Source organism: Centroberyx affinis, unplaced genomic scaffold, assembly GCF_046629955.1.
Source record: "Centroberyx affinis isolate AG114_WGS23_722 - 3 ecotype Tasmania unplaced genomic scaffold, CSIRO-AGI_Caff_v1 ptg003652l_1, whole genome shotgun sequence".
Classification (NCBI taxonomy): Eukaryota; Metazoa; Chordata; class Actinopteri; order Beryciformes; family Berycidae; genus Centroberyx; species Centroberyx affinis.
In genome coordinates, this window is record NW_027281557.1 from 177,720 (window position 1) to 205,227 (window position 27,508).

The 27,508-nt window shown below is 39.8% G+C and overlaps 1 protein-coding gene across 1 annotated transcript; it reads right to left on the reverse strand.

Moving 5' to 3' along the window:
• Positions 1 to 358: 358 nt before the first annotated feature.
• On the reverse strand, positions 359 to 25,617 carry gdf10b (growth differentiation factor 10b). Its single transcript, XM_071540503.1, has 8 exons — positions 25,357 to 25,617; positions 8,518 to 8,635; positions 7,746 to 7,927; positions 6,155 to 6,342; positions 5,592 to 5,766; positions 4,775 to 4,819; positions 4,509 to 4,624; positions 359 to 4,279 (listed from the first exon to the last, which is right to left on the reverse strand). Exons 1-8 carry the CDS (start codon positions 25,427 to 25,429, stop codon positions 3,893 to 3,895), a joined length of 1,284 nt encoding a protein of 427 aa, XP_071396604.1. The 5' UTR covers positions 25,430 to 25,617; the 3' UTR covers positions 359 to 3,892.
• Between the last annotated feature and the right edge of the window lie 1,891 nt (positions 25,618 to 27,508).

Sequence of the window (27,508 nt, forward strand, 5' to 3'; positions counted from 1 at the left end):
CTGTACACCATCAAATTAAGCTGAAAATGCATGAAATTAATCATCTTTATTGCAATGTAGACACGGCAGAACAGAATAAAACCATACAACTGAAAAATCACATTAAGCTGTTTATTTGTTCAGTTCCATTTTGTAACAAATTTAAGGACTCAAATAGTACAGAAATGGGCGTTAAAGCAGCACAGAGAGGACCATTAAATGACAGAAGTGACCGGTAAATATGGCAGGATAATGAACAGCTGGATATCACAATGTAGGATGCATTTCCCAACATGATTTGCAGCTAAAGTCCATGATGCACTTGAACACTTGAACAGTTTAATTCCAACATCCATTGTAAAAAAGTGATATTGGAATATTCACTTTGTTACCTTTTTTAGAGAATCCTTTACTGAAACAGGTAAGTTCCATTGAGATCGAGATCTCCTTTTCAAGCAAGACCTGTGTACATACATAAATATGTAAAAAAAAAAAAAAAACAAGGTCCTTTATTGGGTTCTAGTCATCTGTATGTCTGAAATGTTAAGCAATGAATCATCATGTAAATTTTGTTAGTATTTTGGGATGAATCCCTCTCTGGTCTGGCAGCATTACAAAGCACCTAACAAGGTGTGAGTAACACATGGGCAGCCAGAGGTTTGAACAGCCATAACTGATGTAAGCATAATCAATAGCCAGATACTGTGATGATCCCCATGGAGCAGAGGGGTCCAGAGGATCACTCAGGACCGTTATGTCACTGGTGATTTGCACTGACTTTTCCCTGGAATGAGTGGACCAAAAAAAAAAAAAAGTGCAAAATACACACAAAAAAACACCACCACCACCATAACCCATTACAGAGCCACCATCACTGAGGACAGGCTTTATGCCAATTGTTCATTTCAACCAGACCCTATTAAAACATAATGAAAATGCATAAAAATGAGGCACAGTACAAAGGCTAGCAGACTGTGTTGTATTACAGCAGAGGCAGAGGGTTCATACCCTTCCTAAATGCTTACTTAGCATTTAGGATTTCTTTTGAGTTGGTCACTGTTGACTGCATTGGCAAGCTGTATGGCTTTCACGTTCACATTAGCCTATGTATAGTAAAAACTCAGTGATTATAGTAGAAAATTAGATCAAAATAGTGCAAATGTGCTATAGGCATTACATATGACGAAATTAAAGCAGTGCTTAACGTTTTCTATTAAAGATTTTAAAAGTGCAAATAAGCAAAAGAAAACCATTAGTATTTATTCAATTATTCAGTATTTAGACAACTGTATATAACAACACACCATATTCACTGACTGAATATTTTGACCAAGTTCAGTAACTGTTGAAATATGCATAATGCTTGTCTGTGTATAGGTGTATACACAATATTGTATGAGTAAACACTTACAGAAGCTGTATATTGAATGAATCTATGAAGAAATGTTTAAAGCTGTACAAGGTGGAAGCTATATATCATTTCACAGTAGTGATTTTGGACTGGTCCAAGAGAATATTTACATCATCTTCCCAGTCTCCAGGTCAATTTTGGGATGAATGCCTTACTGAATAAGAAGAGTAAGACGAGCAAAGTTATTGTTCACTGAGGACTTTTTTTAAAGTCCTTAGTTGACAAATTGATTTTGGCACTGGGGAGTTATTCAGTACTGAGAGCAAACCAATTGAAACTGAACAAAAACCAAACTGCCAGTGGCTTTGGGCGGAGTTGGGTCTGTGTTATGATCGTGTTTTAATTAGCAAGGCACCAATCAGGTTTTCTGGGGTCGATTCTCATTGCTAATTTTGTAACGGTGTGATCGGCCGATCCCCGATCTGATCATGAATTCTGCATTTTACCCAGACTTTCTACTAACAACTAACTAACGTGAACTTTTACATGTTAAACAGATTGTTGTTATGGCTGCCTGACATACAGCTGACTAACCATGTGTAAATAAATCACAGGATTTATCCAAACATAGTAATTATGTTAGTGTGAGCTTGATTATTGAGCTGCTTACTCACCTATTGCCACTGGTAGCACATGAAAAGTTTCTTTTTGCGGCAGCATCGGTTCTGCCTTCTGTCCAACATATTAAACTGGTTCTAATCTGTGATCATACGCTGCGAAATTCAAAACACAAACAAGACTAAGATTCTAACAGCCCCACGACACTGAATTTTGTGGAAGCGTCTCTGCCGGGAATCAAACTCAGGTCTCCTGACTGAGAGTCTGCAGCCCAACTCCCTGTGGCACATTTTCACCCACCTGACCAAAAGTGGTGAACAGAGCGACCGACCGAACGGCCGACAAAGCGATCCTTAGAGGTCCTGCTGTCGCGAGGCTAAAAACATGTCTGAACTGAACTGTTAATGCCAGACAGCTGTTCTGCTGACTGCTGCAAATTGGCTTATATTTTTTACAGCATACGTTCGACCGCTTTCCTGATCCTAAACTTTTTTCTTCTTTCTTTTGATTGAGCAGTAGAAACAGTGATTGGTCGATCACGATGACCTGTTTAGAAGGTTTATTGGCCGATTATGATCGGTGGCCGATCGATTGGTGCACCCCTAGTTGCGATTGCAGTGTAGTCTTTCACTTGGCAAAAACTGCTTGTTGCGGTGCTTTGAGGTATGAATCTAAATTAAAAGACCAATTTAAAGCTACGCTAAGTGTTTTTCCGACCACTAGAGGGTGACAGAAACCGCAACACATTTGTAAACGCACAGCAAAACTACTGGGCGACTGAAGCCCTTAAGGACAAACTGTGCATAAAGGTTAATGGCTAAAATAAACGTACATACGGAGAAATGTTGGCGGTTACCAGTCTCGCTTTGCCAGATTTTTCTCCTGCTGAAGGCTACATGTCCCACAATGACAAGTGAAGAGGTTGGTAGCAAGTTTACTACTTTACTACTTGAGTTTACTACTTACTCGCTTGCTTCATCGATTCTGCCATTACCAGAATTTTTTTAAGGACGGGAGGGGGCGAGTGCCGCTTTCAAACAGCAAGGGAGGAGACGAGCTAGTTTTAAGCTACGACTCGGTCCGAACCTGACAACAAGCTTTAGAAAAGAGGTGAAAACAACAACACAGCTGGCCCGTGTGTGTGCCTATTTGTTTATATCATTAAGTCTCACGGAAATCTCCATGTAGCACATGTTAGTTTCAAGATTGGTTACAGGGTCTGAAATCGCTTATTGCAGATTTAATTTTATGTCAGGCTGCTCAGTCTCCATGAAGAAGAGAAAAAGTTTTGGTTACCGCTTCCACTCCTCCATTACTTGGCAATGAATAGGCTTGGTGGGGCAAAGGAAACAATAACACCACAGACCAAATGTTACTCTGCACTGGGTTTACTAAAACTACTTCAGTAACTTTTTCCCTGCAGGCTGGTTTGGGCGGCCAGGTGCCTCAGAGGCGTTGAGTTTGATTTTTTGATTTCAGAGCAGTGTTCCCACACTTACTTGGACATTAAACGTCAAGGGCTTGTTTGGTGAAATTCAAGGACTTGTCATGTTTTGGGATAACACATGACATTGGTCAAAATTAGACATCATAGAGGCCTCATTTTTTCCTCCTTGTCAAGTGTTGATGAATTTGGGTGCTATATTTTAATTTAAAAAATCAAGTACTTTCAAGGCCATCCATTCATTTTGAAAAATGTTCAAGGCCTTATGTTATTTTTCTCAAATCCACAAACTTTCAAGGATTTTCAAGGCCCGTGGAAACCCTGTCAGAGATTGCCTCTTTTTTCCCTGACGTTCAAGCCCGGACACACTGACACTTCAGATGGAAATTAGAGGTAACAAATGCCGTTGTTGACATGCCTCAAAAATTGAGACTTGTCTTCTTTAAAGTGTCGACGCGGTTTCACCAATCTGCACGTCTGAGGCTTCAGAGCAAAACGTTTCAACCACGGTAGCCCTCAGCCTTGTCTCCTGGCGCCATCTCAACCGCCATGACCAATCTGCTGCGCTGCTCGTAACCTGAGGAGGATCCACAGTCTTCAGTGAGGATTTCCCTTTCCCTCTCCTCCACATCTCCATCCAACCCTCCGCCCTGCGTGTACCCAGGCCCCTCCCCTTGTCCCACCCCTTCCTCCATGTGACCGGACACACTCTCATCCTGGATCGACACCCCAATGCGTAGGCGGCCTTCCTCGGGGGTTTCGGCAGCCGGTGATTCTCCGGATGACAGTAGATGTGTGTCCGTGGGTGAGGAAGGATGCACGGTGAGTGAATCTGGAATCAGTGAAGAGTCTCTCATGATCTTCTGCTTCAGTCGTCCTGTGAATGTCTACAAGACACAGAGGGAAATCGAGCGAGGGAGACGAAAGGGCGGCGGGGTGGAGAAGGACAGAGCGAGGTCAAAGGGTTAGTGTCGGATTTTGAATACCTACGATTGATTATGAACCTGTTCTTTCAGCAGGGGAAACTTCCTCCAGCAAAGTTGAAACTAAAGAATAATTTCCATTAAAACGATTAAAACTCATTAGATCAAAACAGAGCTGGTGGGATGAACGTACCATAGAGGCTGGTAAAGAAGCGGAGCCTTGGGTCTGCTTCCGGTACACCATGAAGGCGACGAAACAAAGCGCAGCACCGAGCAACAGGGGAAGCCCGATGTAGAGAGCGGTGTAATCTAGACCAAACAGATTCAACAGTAAATACACATGCAGACAAATTCTCAATCACTTACACACACATAGCCACTTGTGGTGGCTCTAAAGCATTGTGCTTTCTTGAAGCCATATTTCACTTTGGTAGAAATTTTCGCTGTTAACACACATACCTCTATTGGAGCTCCGTGAACCATCAACCACCAGTGCTGCATGCTCTGAGGACCAACAATCATCATCACATATTGTTTTGAAAACCTAGTCCAATAATCCTTATTTCACAAGATGTAGAAACATGATGCAGTGATTCCAGGTAACATTATTTAACTTTTTGTCCAAGATCCTATTTTCAAAAAGGTTTTCAATTATTGATATTGAGGGTTTGTGTAGAAAGCCTGAGTGATGGTGATGACAGTGGATCCCCAGGGCAGCCATCCACCCTCAAAACTTTAACACTGTTACCATTGCCCATTTGTATATATATGATATTTCCAGCGCAGCTACAATGGAGTTTTCATCTATCTAAAACATCAGGTTTTGGTGTCAGTCCCTCAGAATCAAAGAACAAACACTTCTTCCTGGACACTTTATTGTGTACCGGCATTCAACAGTCATGCAGGGAGTAGGCAGAGATACCAATTTCTCCACCAACAAGTAGGCCTAACAGACCACAATGCAATGCAGCCGCAAGACATGCCGCGTTTTGAATAAGGGGCCCGACTCTCACATTTCTTGTCGAAAAACTCCACTCTTGCTATTGCGCTCTCCACCTACACATGCAACGCACAGGTGAACGCACACACACATTCTCTGAGGGTTGCTGAAAGTCATTCTGGGAAATGTAGGAAATCATAAGGAAATAGAAGTAGACGAGGCAGGTTGAGGGAATGTGAGTACACACTTCATCACAAAATAAGCACTGAAAATCACAGATTGATGACATAACGAGAAAAAAAAAAAAAATTACTAAGTTTTACAATCTCACTTAACTGGTTTTGAGGTCAGGCGCCTGTCCCAAAGCGCAGTACTCCTGTGTGGGGCGAACAGCTACTTTCTCCCACTGTCCATGTATCCTCAAACAGTATTTCTCCTGCCCGGCATCCACTGGAAGCTCCTGCTCACACACACTATCCACGCAGCTGAACGGATGCGACTGATGTTCCTGCTGCACACACAACAGTACAGTACAGTTCCAGATATAACTGTGATAAAGACAAGCAATATTCAGCTGCTGTATAACGGCAACTACTGCAGTATAGGGTGGGGTATGGCAGCACAGTATACTATCCATATTACTGTAAGTGGTGTTACTACTACTGCAACAAAAACAACAGTAGTATTTGCTGCTTCTGCCACTGCTACTCCAACTATAAATAATCTATTTACTAAATAACCAAGTCAGCAATTTGTCTCCACTGTGGTCATTGGTGCATTAAAGTCATGGCAGAGTTTAGATGCTGTATACAAGATAAAGATAAGAGTACTTTATTGATTCCCTTGAGGAATACACTGTATATCTGGATGTGTGTGTGTCAAACTGTATGCTGTCTGACCTGGTGTGTAGCTGTAACGTAGTATGTGAATTCGGGCAGTTCCTTGATCTGTGCGCGCTGGTGTTTCTTCTGCCTACTTTTCTGCTTGGGAGGCAACTTTTGGTGGTACAGCGATGGATGCAGGAAGCTGAACTCGACAATGCCATCTGGCTTGACGGTGACGTTGACCGGCGGGAGGTCGACGGAACCTGGAAACCAACATGAACATGGTTCACTTCTTGGCTGAATGACAATTCATACTCAGCCCACGAACCTGAAGATGTTACCGTTATTCATTTTTATTTACTCAATCATCTTGAATCCTAATGCAGTCCATGTAAATCTTTGAAGAAGGGTTTTTGTCTCCTGTAATTAAGTCTTGTCTACACTATACGTGTGGTCCTTGTCAATCCTACATCATTTAGCTGCCCTGCAGTGTGTCGTCAACAATTCACCAAGTCACATTCCTTGCGCACCCACTGCACTAGAGCTGCAACGATTAATCGATTAATCAATTAGTTGTCAACTATTAAATTCATTGTCAACCATTTTGATAATTGATTAATCGGTTTGAGTAATTCTTTAAGAAAAATAAAAAAAGACATAATCAAAATTCTCTGATTCCAGCTTCTTAAATGTGAATATTTTCTGGTTTCTTTACTCCTCTATGACAGTAAACTGAATATCTTTGGGTTGTGGACAAAACAAGACATTTGAGGACGTCACCTTGGGCTTTGGGAAACACTGATCGACATTTTTCACCATTTTCTGACATTTTATAGACCAAACAACCAATCGATTAATCGAGAAAATAATCGACAATGAAAATAATCGTTAGTTGCAGCCCTACATTGCACCCAAAGTGCAAAGAAAAGCGCCTGGTTAAAAACAGGTTATTATGCAATGCCTCCCTTCTTGTGTAGATCAAAAAATGTCTAAAGTAAATTCACTCAAAACTGTTTGCAACAGCTATTGTGGAATACAATTAATTTATACAATTTATTTACATAGATTTTTCATTATATCCTCAACTAATATAAGGTTGCCACCACTTGGTTTCATGCTGCTCAAATGCAAAGCACCAACAGATTCAACAGCAGACCATTTAGCTCAGAATAATACCAAACGGGTCTCCAAACTATTTTTAACATGAGTTGTGCAAACAGCTATGGTGTCAGCAACGCTGGCCCTTCCTCCGAGAGCAGGAGGGGCTCATGGGGGCCGAACAAGCCAGCGTACAGGACAGCGGCATCTAGTGGTGTAGTCAGCGTTCAACTGATCATTCTTTAAGGTACTGATCAACAAGCTTATCAAACCCCTGCACATATGTGATGTTAGCCCTTATCTGCAGCCACAGGCCATGTCTGAGACATACGATGCTGAAACAGCTAGCATTGTCTGTGTTTGAGTTTCCTCTCTTTTGCAACTTCTGACTGATCCCAAACGTTATATCTCAAAGTGGCTATTTTTAGTCATGAATGTCATTAATGGGTAGTTCCTAGATTCAGATGGATCAGTGTATGGATTCATCATTCACAGAGTCTGTTTCCCTACCTCTAAAAAGCTAAATGTTGCCATTGTAAGCTAGATGAATACCAGTTCCTCCACTCACACTTCTGATTTGACGGAGAGTTCTCGTAATAACCGAACTTTATTCCCTCGGCAGGGGCAGCATCAGATTCGTTCCCTCCAATCACAGCAGTTACAGTAAGGTAGTAGTCATCATTAGGATCACTGAGGAAGGAAATGTCACTGCGGAGGTTTGGTGAGTTCTCCCACAGTGGCTCATAACGCCTGTAGAAGAGAAATAATGTGAGAACTATGTAAACACACACACACACACAATCAGAGTAAACAAAACAATCATTTATTGTCATTGATCTGCAGTTATCTGGCTATCAATTACAGTAGGGCTGCAACTAACGATTATTTTCATTGTCGATTAACCTGTCGATTATTTTCTCGATTAATCGATTAGTTGTTTGGTCTATAAAATGTCAGAAAATGGTGAAAAATGTCGATCTGTGTTTCCCAAAGCCCAAGATGACCTCCTCAAATGTCTTGTTTTGTCCACAACCCAAAGATATTCAGTTTACTGTCATAGAGGAGTAAAGTTTTTTCTTAAAAAATTACTCAAACCGATTAATCGATTATCAAAATAGTTGGCGATTAATTTAATAGTTGACAACTAATCGATTAATCGCTGCAGCTCTAAATTACCGTGTACAAATTACACATTAGTACACAAACAAAAATGACAAAACTGTAGATACAGTTTAGACAGATTAAATAAAATTTCCTCTAAACTTTACAAGAGTACGAAAGAAACATATGTATGCACAAACACAAACAGACACACACAAACATGCACACTTTCTACTGACCTCATCGTTGAGCGAATGTCTATCCTAAAGCTAGGCATCAAGTCCAGCTGGCTGTAGTTCCAGCGCAGAACATTGCGGAAGTTGTGGCAGTGAAGAGTCACATTGGCCGGTGGGAACACTGCAGAGGGAGACAGATGTTAGACTGCAGATATTCTGAGGGCTTAAAATGTACGGCCGAATGTCTTCAACCGTCAAATGAAAACCATAAAACAAACATCAGACCCTAAAAATGTTGGTGGACCTTCCTTTATGCTTCTTAATGGTCAAAGACAAGCATTTAGACAAGTCCGTTCAGCGTGGAGCGCTCAGAAATTTCCACTCAGTCTGGGAACAGGCTTTATGTTCATGAAATCATCCCTAAAAGCTCTTCTGCACTCTTTGAGTGCTCACCTCAACCTCTGTGCTACCCATCTAGTCCATGACGTTATCCCTCTGTCTGTGTGAATTTCCCCAAGGGGATTAATAAAGAGCTATCTCATCTCATTTTATAAGCCAGGGAGGCAGAGCTGTAGCTATGCTGCAATGACATAGAATTCCCACTAGAGGGCGGATAGGTACTGTGTGGAAACTGACACACACACAGTCAGCTCTCATAAACTAAGTGGTATTCTTTCCTGGTGAACCTTTCTGAGAGGGTCTTCATGTTTTTTTCCATACTCCACACATACAAAAACACAAAGACACATGAGTGAGAGCCCAGGGAATTATGTCTTGAGAGTTTTGGTTTTATCAGCCAAGTACAGAAAAGCACAAAATTCTGTAAAGCAGGGATGCACAGATACAGATATCAGATTTTTCCCCAATCATATCGACCGATACAGATTGTTGTGAAGAATTTTAGTACAAATGCCTGTTCAAAACAGGTGAAGCTGTTCAGACATGCTGATCTTCAAATAGTCAAGTGTTATGAATACTGAAACATGTAAATCATCATCATCAAAAGCCAAAGCCCTTGCTAATGTTACTCTGATGTTCACTTGACACTTGAAGCAACACCATCCTAGTAAAATGTCACAAAATGCCATTTCTAGATAGATAGATAGATAGATAGATAGATAGATAGACAGACAGACAGACAGACACAAGCAGCAATTCCAGGTCACCTATACACAATTGGTTCCAACAATCTACAGTAAAAATATAATCACACTGATTCTGATTGTGCTTTTCAAAACCCAAACTGATACCGATTGCCTACTGATACTGTATATATCGGTGCATCACTATTATAAAGTTTGTAGGCGGAAAATAAGAATGGAACTGTGAACCAGTCAATTAGAAAGTCCATCACTATATTTTTCAAAAACTATAAAACAAATAAACTCCAACTTCTCACACATTTTACATTCAAATGACACCAAAATTGATACACATAATAATAAAGACCCTAAACATTAAAAGTTATATAAGGTTTGTAAAAGTATCAAAAATTGAGCCAGCAGTGCATGAAAACGTCTGACTGTAAATGCTACTGTACACAGTTCCTGTACTATCTCACTTGATAACTACCCAATCTTCATGAAAATAGACATGTTGTAGAAACTACACTTGTGATGTAACCAGTCTTGGTAAAAATAACTGTCCAATATTTTCATATCATACAGATAAACCACACAAAGTATCAGAATTTTATCTTTAAAGCTGAAATGTTGACAGTAAATTGAGTTCTGCATATATCTCCTGCCAAACCCTGATGGCGGATTTCCAAAGTCTTGCTGATAAATTGAGTGAGACCGGGAACTAAGTGGCTGAACCGGTCCATGACCTGCTCATGGTGCTGAAGGTTGTAAGTTCAAGTCCAAAATTGTCATGAAGAAATGTATGTAAAGAAAAAGACTTTTAGTGCACAGACAGCTTATCAATTAAATGTCTTTCTTCCTTTCCTCTTTTTGACTAAAAGTGCCTTCCCATAAACTTTGCAGACAAGTAAAGTCCCAAACTAGGTATACTGAAATATCGAGACAATTGCCAAATGGTAGCATTACAATAACAGTTCAAAGTTTAACTAAACTTAAAAAAACAAAAAACACTAAACTTTTGTACACTGCAAATATGTGGGAATTAAGAAGTCCATCACTCTGATTTTTCCAAAAAATAAAAGATAATTACAAATTTCACCAAAATTGGCCACAGGCATCCTACATGCTTCATAATTTTCTCACTTAACACGACTCCAATCCTTATGAAAAATAAATGACATGTTCAGTAGATGTTGTAGATTATCTGTGTGCAGTTTCATCATGATATCTCAAAAAAAATATTTTTGACAAACATTTGAATTTAGCTGTCATGTACACAATGATACATTTCCTAAATAGTTTGACTAATCTTAATAAAAGTTATTTATTATTATTTCAGTGATTATATTATTTCCCTTATTGTCAAGCAAAGCCTTCATTCAGTGGCAGAGCCACAGGCGTCCAGTGGGTGGCAACATTTAGGGACCAAAATGCAGTTATGATACACTGAGGCATACTGTACGTTTATCAATGAGGTGATTTAGACAAATTTTGGATTTAGCAATCATTTGATAGACCGAGCTTGTCGCATTTTATTTTATTTACAGTATGATCATATTCTACTGCACATAATTTTTTTCATTTCTGCCGATAGGTGAAACCGTAATAGTTCATTGTATCATGCCTGCTGAATACTACTATGCTAATGTTTCATGCCAATAGATGGTGCTGATATACTAATGCAAATGCAGTATATTGTTATGATCTATAAGGCTTGTCAATATCTCCAAAATTGACCAAGCTGTGCATGTAAATGTGCTATAAAAGCACATTTCTGCCAAATGACTCTGCTTTTCCCCAGCTGCCTTATTGTTGCTTGCAGCTATATTTCCTCTAGTTTTGCTTTAGTGGCATGGCTTAGAGTTTAATGTAATTTTAGGAGCCTGACAAGAAGACCGAACAGCCCTGCAGATTTTAATCTGTTTTTCTAATGCATGTTTACACAATCCTAACATTTTAACTCTCCGTTACGGGAAGTGGCCTAGCTTAATAGACTTGCACAATCGATGTGTCTGCACACACACGCACGCACACACTTATCAGTCAGTCTCTATGGGCCAGCCACACACACACACACACACACACATACACACACACACACACACACACACAGCTTCTTCCACTTCAGAAGTTCTTCATGTAGCATCAAACAAAAATATTTCCCTTTTGAGACGACCACCAAGAAACTCCAATTTCTCATTATTACTATGAAGCACTTTCATATTATGAAGTTTGGAGGCTTTGACCAACCAACAAGCATTATTTTATGATTTGACCTTTTCCATTATGTTACTTTCTTTTATGTATTCAGGCACTAGCTATTTCAACATTCACCTCACCTCTGCACCTATTTTCACCTCTCTATTGACCTAAATCCTAATCAGAAGATAAGTAATAACAAAACAAATACCCTATTATTTATGTAGCACTTAACTAAAAGCAGACTTTAAAAGTGGTTTATAGAAATGAATAACAAGAGTAGGAAAATGCATGAGACAAAAGTAAGAAGCACAAGCAAAAGAAAACACACAAAGAATAATAAACAGATATGTAAAATACAATCAGATGAAAAAAAAACCAAATAACACAAGATTAAAAGGGGGCAGTTACATAAAAGCAAGTCTAAAGAAGTGTGCTTTAAAAAGTTATTTAAGATAACTTAGTTATTAGTTAACTAAGTTCCTGAGGCGGGGTCATTCTACAGTCTAAGAGCCCTGATGGTAAAAAGTCTCAAGTCTAGATTGGATTGAAACAACAAAATGAGGAAGGAAGATTGACTTGTGTCCAAAAAGCAGGCCGGATGTATGGCAGGGAGATAAGTTACATTGTTTCCTGTAATGGTCAGAGAAGTCACAGCCTGCTGCTACCACATGACAACATGACAAACAGGACAGAGGAGGAACAAATTAATGTGTTGAAGTGAAACAAAGAGAAGGAATCAGAAAGACAGACAGGCAGACAGAATACTTCCCTTAATGAAACTCTATCACCAACATTTATTTGGCAAAATAAAACTTTTAGTTGTATGTTTTTTAGCATGAAGATGGTTTATTGTGGCTTGGATTGTACCAAAGGCATTAGGGTTGGGCGATTAAATGTATATAATCGGGGATCGGCGATAGGCTGAATCCATTGCCGGTGAATTGCCTGGGATTTAAATTACCTTGTTATATGGTCATTTAAAATGTAGCCTAGTGCAAGGCATTCAGGATTCAGGAAGCATAGATAACTGCCATAACAAAAGGACACCCCACCTTGACTATAAAACTTTTATAGCTTATAAGTGACTTATAAGAGACAAAAGTCACAGAGTCTCACACCAACATCTGCTGGCCAAAATTGCCATTTCGATAATAATAATAATGCATTTTATTTGTACTGCACTTTTCATTCATAGTGCTACAGAGTTAAAAACATAAAAATAAAAACAAAGAAAAAAGAGATCGCTAACAAAAGTTAACACAAAAAAGCCTTCCTGAATAAAAAGGTTTTTAGGCCCGTCTTAAAAGAGTCCAGGGTCTGCGCTGCCCTTAGATGGTTAGGAAGGCTGTTCCACAAGTGTGGTGCAGCCAGGCAGAAGGCCCGATCCCCCATGGTGCGGAGCTTGGTACTGGGGGCCCGGAGGACCAAGCTGTTGGTAGATCTGAGAGTGCGGATGGAGGTTTGTGGGGTAATCATGCACTTGTAGGTGAGTAGCAGGACTTTGTTGTCGACCCTGAAGGAGACAGGGAGACAGTGCAATGAAAACAGAGTTGCTGTTATGTGTTTGTGTTTTCGCACTCTCATCAGGATCCATGCAGTGCTGTTCTGAATATACTGGAGCTTCTGGATGCTCCTGCCAGGGATCCCAGTGAAGAGTGCATTGCAGAAGTCCAGTCTTGACGAGATAAAAGCAAGGACAAGCTTCTCTGCATCTGACAGGGTTAGAGTAGGGTGGAGTTTGGAAATGTTTTTGAGATGGTAGAAAGAGGTCTTGCACAGATGTTTTATATGGTCATGAAAAGTCAGGTGAGGGTCAAACCTAACACCCAGATTAGTGACTGAGGAGGAGAGGGGGATGTCCTGGCCGTCAAAGGTGAGATGAGGTATGGGGGATGACTGAACCTGGTGTGGAATGCCAACAAGGAGAGCTTCAGTTTTGCTGCTATTTAACTGGAGGAAATTGTTGCTCATCCAGGCCTTTATCTCCTCAGGGCAGGTGCTGAGGCATGACATGGCTGCAGAAGGGCTTGGGGCAGTTTTTATGTACAGCTGGGTATCATCAGCATAACAATGGAAAGACATCCCATGTCTGCTGATGACACGACCAAGGGGGAGCATGTAGAGGGTAAAGAGGATGGGGCCGAGAACCGACCCTTGCGGAACACCACAGGTGACAGGAAGCAATCTAGACCTGCATCCTCCCAGTGAGACATACTCAGTCCTGCCAGAAAGGTAGGACTGAAACCACTCAAGTGCAGAGTCTGACAGTCCAATGGTGGTGTGGAGGCGCTCTAGGAGGATAATGTGATCCAGTGTCAAACACAGAGCCCAGAATGTCTGAGGCGTCGTTCCAGGAGACGCCCAGCTGTTTTTATTTTCTGCAGTTCATGTGTGAGTCAGGGGGCAGAGTGTGAAAAATTGACCTCACGTGTCTTGACAGGGGCATGGAGATCAAAGACACTGCTCAAAGATGTATTATAGAGCTCCACTAATTCATCCACTGATGCAGAGGCTGGGCAGGTGATGTGCTGGAGGTCCATAGTCATGATGGCTGGGTCAATGCTTTTCCAGTTCCGGAAAAACATTTGACGCGATGAATGAGGAGCATTATTATTTTGGGAGTTAACCTGATTGTTACAAATTAAGTATTAATTAAATATCAGCATGGCCTGGTATTTAGCTCAGTTAGCAAGTAAGTCCATTTGCAACCTCAATTTATTTCCTTAAAGGTCTCATATTTTACACTTTCCAGTGTTATATTTTATGTCTTGAGGTCCATTAGAAACCGTTTGTGTGGTATCATGTACCAAAGACACTCTCAATCCATTTTTAGATGTTCATTTTCCAGCATCTCTCTGAGCCTTACCAAGAACAGGCTGTTTCTGTTGCGGTCTTTAAGGCTCATTAATATTAATGACCCCTGTTCTGATTGGCTAACCATTTCAAGAGTGAAACGTGAGACACCACAGACAAGGCAGCTACAGGTAGGGAAACTCTGCGGTTAATAGACAATAGCAACTGTCAACTGCTTTGAAAAAAACACATTGTTAGCATGTTATTTCTGGTGCTGTAGGAGGACAAATGATAATGAGCGAACCTTTGTGACGCAAACAAAGTCCAAACGGCTCATTTAGAGGCTCGGTTTTCTAATATGGATTGTGTGGATTTAGTTGGCTACTGTGCGTTTTGATACTTTCACGATGTTTAGATAGCACATCCAACTCCTTTATAATCAAAGAGGCAAAGGAAATCGTTTTCCACAATATGGGACTTTTAATGCCATTGCAGACCATGACTGCACACCACACTGCCATCCTCCCTGTATTTAAGATAAGATAAGATTGCACTTTATTGATCCCCTAGGGGCAATTCAGGTGTCACAGCAATTGGCAAAGGTAATGTAAGAATCCTGTAAAAATCGTACAGGAAAAGTAACAGGAAAAGGTAATAAATAAATATAAAACTATAAAAAGATCAAATATAAAACTATAGAAAATGTGTCTAAATTGTCAAATATAAAACTATTAAAAAAAGTGTCTGTATTTTACCGGTATACTTTGTTGACTTTTCAAATCGCAATGCAAAATAATTAGAGTTTATTTGCCTTCACGGAAATGGTCGATAGAGATCATTAAGTGTGTGCGTTCAGGTTAGTCAGCCACTACAATCTTGACTAACAAATTGTGGAAAACACTGAAGGTCAAAAATGCTCATCAAGCTGATTTTAAATTTGTTAATGGTACATTAGGTCTTGGCGATATGGTTGAAATCAATATCATGATAATCATAAGGATTTTTCTCTATATCAATATATATCACGATATGGTTCATGTATGCAAAATCTTGTTAAATAATCAAATTAATGTTCATCTCATTGAATCGAACGGTAATGTTAGGTGTGATGTCAAACAAAACAGAAATATTCAAATAATATTCCTACCATACCTCATTTTATGAGAGTTTTTAAGTCAAATTTGCTTGTCATCATCAATTCAGACAGCAGAAATGTGTCACGATATCAAAATATCTTCATATCATCACAATATGATTCCACTGAAAGACGATAAACGATGTAGTAGAAAATCATGCTTATAACTTATAAATAGGCTACATATAGTAAACATATATCCTAATACGCATAAGATCAAGTCAAAGGCCTGTAAAACAGGAGATCTCAGAAGTCATATACTAGCAGAATGAACAGCTCCGAGTAGGCCCCAGATAACCCACAAGGCCGCTAGACGTCTGGGAGGGTGCGAGGAGACCTTGATAGGAACGTCAGGAGACTGTCTATCAATGTGGTATGATCCTCACATGATGCTCGGCCCCCACCAAGAAGGGACACTGAATAGAGAGAGATCATGGGAAGGAGTGGTTAACTTATAGGGGTGTCATACTGATCAAAGTGTATAAAAGCTATTGTAATCTAGCATGAAGCCAGTTCTTCTGCAGAAAAACTCAGGTCTTTGTTGCCAATAAAGATCTTCATATTATACCATTCTTCTGCCTTGAGAAAAGATTCTTTTGTCTCCTGGGGAAACCACGACAACGATAATATTGATCGCCCAGCCCTATGGTACATGTTATGTTTTTCTTGATTAAACTGCAATTTAAAAAGTGTGATACCTTGCATTTGAAAGCTACGTCTCAAATCTAAATTATCGCCCACACTGTGTAGGCGCAATGATGATGAATACATCGGGGATTGGCGGTATCTGTGACGACAGCTGGTTGATGGGAAGATGTACACTATCACCCTAAAAGGCATTTTACATTTCAACAAAGAGACCTGTTATTGTATGAGTTAAAAAAAAACCTTCATTTAAGATTCTGTGACTCAACTGTTATCTCAGCTCACACAAGTTAGACTTTCGTTTCCTCTGTAAACATGAGTGTATGCACATGTACATTATACTGCACACACACGCCCACACACACACAGGTTCAAAAAGAAATTTAGGTCTGAGAGAGCAAGCGAGAGCGAGAGAGAGAGAGAGAGAGAAAAATCACAGATCACAGCATACATAGTGTAAACGAGGTGATAACCGCAGCAGTAAAACTGGTGGATGAGGGCTGTCACCACAAGCTAGCCCTGGAGACACACAGTTTTTCTTTCTCGCTCTCTCACACACACACACATATTTAAGCACTCTGTTCCATCTAAACTTTAATGTAAAAGATTTATAGAATCCAGACTGAGTGCCTGAAACATCTTAACTTTGAAGATGTACTACAGCAGATGTTTCACTCCTAATTTCCTGAATTGGAGTAATTCATATAGTTTTTAGCACCAATATCCCATCTGAGAAATAGTTAGAAAGGACCTTTAATGGCTTGAGAATATTCTCATCGTATAAAAATTGTTTTACAGCTCAGACACATCACACTCACAAATCATTACAATCTGTACAACACACTACATGAAAATGATTTAGGTTAAATATAACAAACTGACATTGATGTACAACAAAATTAAGTTTTAATTGACTTTGATTTTCCTTTAGCAGTTCTAACTGATCAAGTTTAAGAAGTTCATATAATTTAAATGAAGTACATCCATGTACATCCATTTCAACCCTAGTAACAAGGCCCACCACTTATATCACAGCTGAGAAGCCTCAGTTGATTTGTAAGTGAAACACCTAGTAAAACTGTGTTAACCCTGTAATGCTGAAGCAATGGTTGAAGGAAGTTTTGGTTTTGGTGACAGTTTTGGTTCCAATACATGTCAAAGTACATAAACTATTCTCATTTGGATACTTTATTATGAAATAAAATTCCTATAATGGTTTAAAGGATGAAGAAGAAAGAGAGAAAAAAACTTTGTTTCTTTTGGTGTGCTGACTACTTCACTACTGGTCACACATACCCTACATACCCTACTAAGATGGAGTAGAACTTTCTGGTTGAGTGTGATGTCTATTTTTTTTTATCTTTTATCGTTTAGAGCTCATTTAAAGAAATGATTAATTAGTACTCAGCTCTGTCAGCACTAACACTCAATTGCACCTTACTGTCCTCAGTCTGTCTGTACTGAACTTCCTTTGCTGTCTGCTGTCACCTGTCGCTATCTTGCTATCGCCAGTCTGCCCTCATGTACCTGCATGCATGTCTTATTGGGGTTTTGCTTTTATTGTGTCAGACTGATTTATGTATTTTATACACTGTGCATGCTTTTTATGTCTGTGATTAACATTAATATTCTCTTTTCTTTTTATTATCGTAACTCTGGTGCATTTACAGCAATGTTTATTAATGTGCACTGTCCCTGTTAAATAAACCGACAAATAAAAGTAATAAATAAATAAAATCAATCTATTTAATTGAGCCATTACAGGGGAAATGTTGCTAAGATTTTTAAGCAACACTTTAGGGAATTTGTCTTAGTCATCCTCTGCAGAGTTGTATGCATACAACCTCAGAACTACAGTCTGAGCCTTACTTGACTTTGAGGAAACCTAGTATAGCTTGAGCTGGCCTCTCTATGACAAAAAAGCAAAACTAGCAGAAAAGACTGTTAGGTCGACTATGAATCTTTGTCTTCTCAAATCAAACTCTCCTTTCAGAAGTAGGAAGAGGAAGCAGATGTTATCAAGTTTAAAAAGGAGGTCACTGGTTGGGTGCACAACACACAAAATGACTGAAGTATTTCCAGAATGTTGCTGCAATACACTTTCATAATTACTTCATAAAAGTAGAAGAGCCCAGGCAACCGTTTATTTAAAAAAAATGGCAACATTTCGTAGCTGAGAAATAGGATGGAGTCAGCGTTGTTTTAAGGGGTGAGAATGCTGGCAGTTTATAGAGTGGCAGGCAGCCATGTTGATGGCACAATATTCAATGACTGTCGCTAATTTACAATTCTACTGGTGCCTTTTAGAACGCTGGGCATTTCCATGGCAATGTTAAAGAGGGCACTGGGGGTGTTGGCATTTTCGAAAGGGATTAAGCATCTCTACGCTGTGTTTCAGCGTTTTAAACAATAAACTGATTGGCTGATTTGGCTGATTTGAAAATTGAAAGGCCATAACTGCTACACCACTAGCCCAGTTTTGACAAAACTTGGGAGGGGTGGTGCATCTTGTCACTGATTGGCCCAAGGGATGCCTGCATCATTCATGGGGGATGATCTGATTACCTGTTCCAACACTCCTTAGCTCTAGACAATGGCCAGCAACTTAGCGGACAGCCTGGCCAGTCTAACCCTAACTCCAGGCTTCACTGGCAACTGCTTGGTTGATCAGGAACAAATCTGTATCTCAAACTGAATGAGCCTACACTTTTAAACATTCTTGCAAAATGTGAAGTTGGTTGTTTTCCTCTCCTATTCAACATAGGAGTGACAACAGAAAGGAAAACATAACTTTGCAGCACGAGCATAGTGGTGGATTGTGGGTGTGGCATGACATTTCAGTGGGTAAGCCTATGCATGTCCAGGCATAAATGAAAGCAAAATCAAAGGCTGGGACTACGTCTTGGCCCTGGAAAGCCCCAGGTGCAGCACCACACACTAGATAAAAGCTACTGAGTACAGTGAGTCATCAAAACTTGGGACAGCGTGGGTGGACAACAAGAGATAAAACAAAGAAGATTTTTTATAGTATCTCTTATTTTTCATTTTAACAATACATGGTTCAGTCAACTAGGGTTGCATGCTATACCGGTACCAACGGTGTACCGCGGTGCCAAAACATCACGATGCCTACTATACCATATGCTTTATACAACGCTACTAGGAATACGTTACTACCGCGGAGTGCCTGTCATCAGCTATAAGGAAATGCTTGTTAGCGTTAATGTTGTATGTCGGGTTACCGTAACGTTAGTCGCTGACCCTCACTGAGCTGCTGTCGGCTCCTCGTTATCGTTAGGTTGCATTGAGTTACATTATGATGTGTTCAAGCTCTATTCAGTAAAAATGAGTATTGGGCGAAGGTAAATTATAACGTTATCATGATGTGTTCAAATGTAATCTTGTAATCTTGTTTAACTTCCTAACACTAGTTCTAAGCAGCTTATAATACATAATTAAAACCACTAATGCCAAGAATTTTTTTTAATCAAAGCAAATATTTAAATAAAAATACAATTATTTATTTCCTAATCATTTGAATTGTAACCACTATAGATGACAATAACAAAGTAAAAGGATAACATTTAGAATTTTGGACGGTTTACACTGACTAACACTGTATGTATGTATGTAATATATGTATGTATGTTATGTATGTTAAACACTTGTTTTGCTCCCACTAAGTCCCTAATACCTGTTATTGTAAAAAAAAATAATTTCTCTGCGGTATCGTGATTAGGGGTGGGAATCACAGAGTAACTCACGATACTATACTATCACGATACATTGCCCACGATAACGATGGTATCACGATACAGCGATTCTGCGATACTCGATACATCGCAAGACAATTCATCTACGATACATCACGATATCTGTGCAACTGAAGAAGAAAAAATGGCTGTGGTGCCCAGGGGGTTCCCCAAATTTTTGAGTAGCCAGCCAGATGGGAAAAGTAGCCGGCTAAGGGATGTTTGCAGTGGCAAGAACCATTTTTCCGGTGATGGCATTTTTACCAAATTAATAGACAAACCTTATGAAAGCATTAAAATAACATGAATATAAAATTTTATTGGACCAATGCTCAATTGTGAACTGTGAATGTTTAATGTACTTTCTTGAGTCCAGTGCAATTTTTAAATTGTAGGGAAATAGAAAAATATTATTACAAATAGTAATAAATATAATACCAAAGTGCATATTTTAACCTTCTCAGAGCAAGACTGGATCTCTCTCCTGAGTACTACTGCACTCACAGAACTGAGATCCAATAATGTTAGAAACATAATTCAGTTTAAATAATGAGAAAATGCCCCCAATTTTACATGGTCATAACACCTGCACACTGGCTTTATCAAACCTCCTAAAACAGAAGTCCCTATAATCTTTCCCTTTTCCTCCCTTTACTTCTCCCATTTATATTTTGAACATTGGCAAAATGGAGTCAGTGGGACTTGGTTAAACTTGGGTGGTAACATCAAAGGCCAGGAATTTCGCTCAGTTGAGTCCGTCGTTACCATGGCAACCATTCGCTGCGCGATCCGAGGTTCAGCAGAGATCGCTATTATTTTGAAACCTCTATGAAACTCACACCTCTCCTTGCAATTTCACACGCAGTTCGGTTATTAAGGAGAGTGACAACCGCATTCTATAACCAAACTCACTACCTGAAAAAATCAGGTACTGACTACCCAATTTGACAGCGGTTTCGGTTAGTAGTGTGAACCAGAACGGGACTGGACAACTGGTTGTTACGTGGCGCGACACTCGTTATGTTACGTAACATTATCATCCTGAATTTGAAAGAGACGGAGGTAAGTGTTGTGGGGCATTCTCAAATTTTATATTCCTCAACATTGCAGTTGCTCCTCCAGTTCTGCGGTCTCGGCCCAGATGTTGCGGTTAAAAGTATCAAGTTCCTGCGGTGGAAAAAGAAAAAGTGACGCCGCTGTCAGTGGCGGTTTATTAAGATCTTATGGATAAATTGACGCCTCTGGTTACTGGTGTTACTGGTGTCAAACAAACTGAAAATACAGGCAGTGGTAGCCGCCATACTGGTCTGAAGTAAACGTTACTATGGTTACAGACATTATTTCCAGCCATCACGAGATCAGAGGAATGGAGTGACTCCTGTTAACCGTACAGACACAGTCTAGTCATTTTACTTCAGTATGTACCATACATATGCGCAGTCACTCTCATTAATAAATTCGGTTGTCACTATCAAAATTTGGTGTACGTTTAGTGACATTCAGTTATAAAAGTAGCCGGCCAGACAGAGGTGAGTAGACGGCTAAATAGCCGGCAGCCGACACTTGGGGAACCCCCTGGGCACGGTGCCTCTCTGATTTGCTTTCCCCCGCTGTCCGCCATTTTCCCCTTGAGTGAGTTATTCGTCTTCTTCACCGCAAGTTAGTTAACTTATGTTCACTTTACCCTCATTCATTTGATAAGCGCCACCACGAGAAGTCATTAAGTAGTGACTCTGGTAAGTCAAAATGGTAACAGGCTTAATGCGGGGGAATCCGTTCAGAGCGCCTGCATGATTTAGGTAGAAATATTGATATTTGGCGCCAGTGTATCGATAACGTATCGCAAAAGGAAGTATGATGATATATTCCAGTATCGATATTTTGTCCCACCCCTAATCGTGATACTTTGGCTGGTATAGTATTGCAGGGTAAAATATTAGTATCGTGACAACCCTACAGTCAACCACCGCAACAGGAATTCGTCCAACCTCACCCCTTTGTTTATGTCGAAATATAACATTTTTCCTTTCACAACTGAGTCCTCACTCTCTCTGAAAGCTAGCCTACTCTGTGTGGAAAGCCTGACGGAAATACCAATCAATTAAAAGATTCAAGTATGTCAATCCTGTGGTCTATAAACAGTCCAATCAATATTTGAGAATATTAACGTGATGTGATTAAGATGTAAAATCAGGAGAGAATTTTATATTTTGATGGCATTACAGTCTTAGGAGACAGTTGTCCATGTCCACATATTGATTAGTCTGTGGTACAACATAAGGCTGAAACGATTAGTCTATTAATCGATCGACAGAAAATTAATTGATCATAATTTTACAATCAATTAATCATTCACTGATTAATCATTGGCCAAGTAAAAACACCAAACATTTGCTGGTTACAGCTTCACAAATGCTAAGATTTGCTGCTTTTCTCTGTTTTAGGCCTATATCATTATTATACTTTAGGGTTTTGTGGCTGTTAGTCAGACTAAGTAAGCAATTTTAAGAATCGCTTTGGGCTCTGGTAACTTGTGATGGTCATTCATAATTATTTTTGACATATTATAGACTAAAAGATTAATCAAAAAATAGTCGATAGATTAGGCTAATCGATAACAAAAATAATCGCTAGTTGCAGCCCTAGTAGAACATAGGAGGAACATATTGATTCTTAAATTGATTTGTCTTTCCTGTAAAAACAAAGCTAGACCTTCTGAAAGGCACACCTTCTGAAAGGCACACCTTCTGAAAGCCAACCCTTCTGAAAGCCACAGTGGGTAGTTCAAACCCACACGACATGAGTCACGTGTCACCCTACATCAGAGGTGTGCAGCTCTAAGACCCGTCTCTGACAGACATGGTGCCAATGAACTGCCACAGTGAACTGCCTGTGGTTAACTGTACAGTCTCCAATCCCTCCAAGCCTCGTTCTCAAGCCAAAAAGCCGAAGGCAAAGAAGTATTACAATTACAGTCTTTTGCATCGTGGTAATTTACCTCCTCACTAGATGTTTCTGTGGATCTCTGCTCTAATTAGCTAGCTTACTTGTCTCTATTGTGAAAATGTGACTTTATTGTTTGTGTTATTTACAAGCCATTGTGCCTAAAGGGTACAGGAGGGCTGTGCATAGGAAGAGAGAATTCCATTGATATCACAGCAATTCCTACCGGTCGCAGATAAAGGTCGATAAAGAACATAGATTTGGCTACTTAATGCCCCTTTAACACAAAACAAATGATAGTTGGTTAGCTCCCACACGTCCTGCATTTGGCTGGTGTTAATTTCCCACCCTGATGCTCGATGATAGTCCTCTCTAGATCTAGGGTACACACCCTAGCCTGATCACAACATCAGATCTGTGGGGATACAGCTGACGTCAGGCAAAACACTCAGCCTTGATGCGTATTGATTTTATTTTTAAAAATGGGAATAGGCAGTTCACTCTTTGCAAGTGTTTTCTTGGGATTTTTTTTTTAGAATAAAGATGGGGAAAAGAGACAGGAAAGCAAATAGGGAAAAGTGTGACAGAATAGCCTGAGCCAAACCAATCACTGATATGTGGTATATCTGGGCATCAAATTGACTCGGTCGGCTGAGGCACATGTTATATTGATATATACTGTTATATCTCTATGGCACATACTGTGTAACTGCAACGTCGTGGGTTAGAATCCAGCCTGGGACCTTTGTCAGAGGTGACTGCTCGGCTAAATTTAGGAAAACTGCTTTTGGACAATCAGCATTTCCAGTCAGAGCAGCAGGTAAATGGAACTCAATTCCCACCCATATCAGAGAATGCACAAGCTTCAGTATTTTTAAAACAACCCTTAAAACATGGCTCAAGACAAATCAATCATGTGATCACTGATCTAAACCTTTGTATGGAACCAACTGTTTTCCAACATAGAGACTATAATGTATATTTTGTATGCAGTTGTTTTATATGTGATGTAGCCTACTCTTTGTAAACTTTGCTAATTGTATTGTTTTTAATTGTTTGTATTGTATTGTTTGTATTGTACTGTATTGTTTTTAATATCTTCCTGCCCAGGGACTGCAGATGTAAATTACCTATATAGCTTACTCTGGCCCAACGGTTGTGTTGTGCATGGCCCCTGTTAAATAAACTAATAAACTAACTAAACTTTGCAGCACATCACCCCTGTCCCCCTCTTTCCTTTCCCTCTACGGTATATATAACTATCAAATAAAGCCAAAATGCCAAACAATAAAAAACAACAAAAAATGATGCTATGTACTCCAACACATTAAACTACCAGGACAACCCCAACTCTAGATAATGTGGGTAGGCAGATAATTAAGCAAATCTTGATCCTGCACTGTGATGCAGCTACTGCAGTGTTTTCTTCGGCAGGGAGGGGATTACCAGCAAATGAAGGGAGGCCTTCCAGTTTAAAGGCAGCCTAGAGCTCCTGTACCACACTGAGAGCTAGATGGTATTCCTACTAATCTCCTTTGGCCATGAATAACTACAGGTGTGTGGTATCTTCAGGGTTTGATTCACACCCGTGTTGCACTGGCATACTCAGTTCCTTGTGTCTCTTTCTAAAGACAAAGTGCTGGAATAGATTAAACAAATTTACCCAAGACCAGGAGTCTTGGTTAATCAGGGGTCTTGGGTAATAGTGAAATTTACGAAGAGGAAATGGGTAAACCAAAAACATGATAAGGAACAGAAATGGCTAACTCAGTCAATCTAAAAGCCTCATCTGTACGTCAGTTGAAGCCGTCAGCCGTATCGCAAAGTATGACTAACGTTATCTGACCTTTTTTTTGTTGTTTTTTTTTACTCAAAACTGAATTACCCACATATTCATGATCTTTGAATGGCAATGAATTTGGGGGTTAAATATTTTGCTCAACAGCTCGTAACTGCAATCCACCCAGATAAAAACAAGTTTACAAATTCAGACATCGCCACAGACAAAACAGCGCCATTACGTTATGCTAACTAACTGTATATCAATAGGTTACGCGTTAACTGTAGTGCCTTAATATAAAACCTAAAACAAGGTTACGAATAACACAAGTTACGTTTTTACTAGGTAGGTATAAGCAAAGGTATGAGCCTGCTTGTACTAAAGGGAAAACCTACAAAACGTTTGGTTTGGCCTAGTGGGATTTTGCGGTCTGTTTTCCTCTAGCTAACTTACAAGCCTGGGATTGTTATATTTTCTGACTCATTTTCTCGCCTCATGCCAGCGCAATCTCATGATAAGTTAGCCAACGTGATATTGAACGGGTTGGTGCCTGTAGAGCTGGGTACTTACCGTGGGCGGCGACCTGTAGCGTCCCAACCACGGCGAATACAAAGGCGATTCCGGTCGTTTTCGTCGCCTCCATGTTCCAGTTAGTCACTCACTGCCTGTTTTCTATCAGGAGAGGGAGAATGTCGCAAAATCCTACTTGAATTTGTTAACGTTAAACGCGACGTCGCAAGCACGCTACGCCTGCCTTTTTTCTCGCTGCAGCAAAATCAGCTACAGGATAGTTTCTCGGTGATTCGTTGGACGCGGAGACAGACAGGCGAATGTCACTTCCAACCTGGATAAGACCCGCCTACTTTCACCCCCACAAAAAAAAAAAAAAAAAAAGAAAAGGAAAGAAAGCGCTTGTGTGGATGGCGTGGACATATGCTGCCTTCACGTGCTCCTTGTAAAGTCGTTGTTTTTTTTTTCAGATTTCCGAGGTCGTAAATCCGAATTGTCACTGATTCAAATGTTTTTCAATGGAAATAAGTATAAAAATGGCACTTTTGAGGGCGTTATTTTATTTTAGAAATGAAGTGGAACAAAGATAATTTGTGCTGCAGCAGAATATGTAGAGGAGCGATGTAGCCTACATCAGGTATGATGCACAATCACATCGGTGTATCACATCGGTCCATCCCTAACATCAGGCCTGTATTTGATGTTTTAATTAATTTATTAGATAAACACAATTGTATATGCATGCCAATTAAAATTGGAACGCGAGTGAAAAAAATCAACATACAACAATACTAATTGCTTGAGATAGAACGCTGCAGAGAGCATGTAGAGCATGTCAATAACTGGTGGTAACGATGATGTAATTTATTATTAGGTCTATGTATCCCATGCAAATAATTAGCATTGTTGTATGTTTCTGTTTTCCCTCTTTGTTTAGGCCCAACCTTTAGCTTTCACACCTTTTTGTTTTAAATAATTTAAGACATCAGTTACATGCCTGACATGGATTTTCTCCTCTCCATTCTGTCACCGCAGCCCAAAATAGGCCTAACACTGTGGTGCTTGACTCCTGGGGTCCATTTTTTCTATCTCCGACCAGAAGCACTTTACTGCGTGCGATGTGAGAAGTAGGAGCTTATAAGGAGCACTTAAAGCAGCAAGATTTTGTTTGTTGGGTAGCTAAATCATGTGAGGTGAAGTCGAAAATCCGATATTTCCGACAGCACATGAAGGCAGCAAGAATTGGCTGTTGACGCTTACTACGTGTTACAGTAATGTCATTACTTTTTCCCAATAATGAGCAAATGACTATTAATTTTCAGTAATGCTACTGTAGGCTAGGCTACTCACCCATAAAAATAAGTAACGTTTGTTCAGTTTATAGTTCTGCTGTATATTTGTATAGTATCCTAAAATTTATTATGATTTCTACTGGTCAACCTTCTCAGGAATTAAAAACTATGTGAAGACCTATGTGACAAATAACGGCCCATGAGTGGACCTTTCCTGGTCTATTGATTCTTTTTAGAACAATCATAACATGCCATTACAAACATATACATCTTAACTCAGCACTGGATGTGCTACAGCTTCTCAGTGGGATACTTCCTCAGTCCTGACGTCAGCTGGATTTGTAATGTTTCCTCCCCATCCCAGCCTCACTGACGCACTCGCATATCAGCTCTTCAGCAGCGTCCTGAGGTGAGTTACACATGAGAACACTAAACTTACAGGCAATATGAAGCATGTAGGAGACAAAATGTGTTATAATACTGATGACCACCACATTTATACACACTTCAGTTTAGTTCAACAGCTGTGTGTGTGTGTGTGTGTGTCCTGGAAATTATCTCATGTGTAATCTTGTGAGGGAAGAAATCAGAAAGCCCAGCCTTGCTGTATATGTCCTCACATTACATTACATAGCCTGTGCGTTCCGGTCTCCATGTTATGTAACAGAAACATTCTTGCAAATAGCTTGTGTGTCTAAAAAAAAATGTCTGATTCGTTCAGATGAAAACTGTGAAATGTGTCACAGAGAAGTATGCCGGTTGCTTTTGATGCTGGAAAATAACTAAAAACTTGTCATTTCACTGTAGGATGTCACTTGGCAGACGTCTGATATGTCTTCTCCTGGGAATAAACAGACTTTGGGAGTGGTTCATATATTCATTTTACTGGGATTACTGGATTACATTTATAGAGAGTTTAC

Excerpts from the sequence above, each read along its gene's own strand:
- gdf10b (XM_071540503.1), bottom strand. The coding sequence starts at position 25,429 with ATGGAGGCGACGAAAACGACCGGAATCGCCTTTGTATTCGCCGTGGTT. Across the intron at positions 7,928-8,517 it reads GACATTCGCTCAACGATGAG|GCGTTATGAGCCACTGTGGG; the intron begins GTCAGTAGAAAG and ends TCTCTTCTACAG. Across the intron at positions 4,820-5,591 it reads GGCGCCTGACCTCAAAACCA|AGCATGCAGCACTGGTGGTT; the intron begins GTTAAGTGAGAT and ends GTTGGTCCTCAG.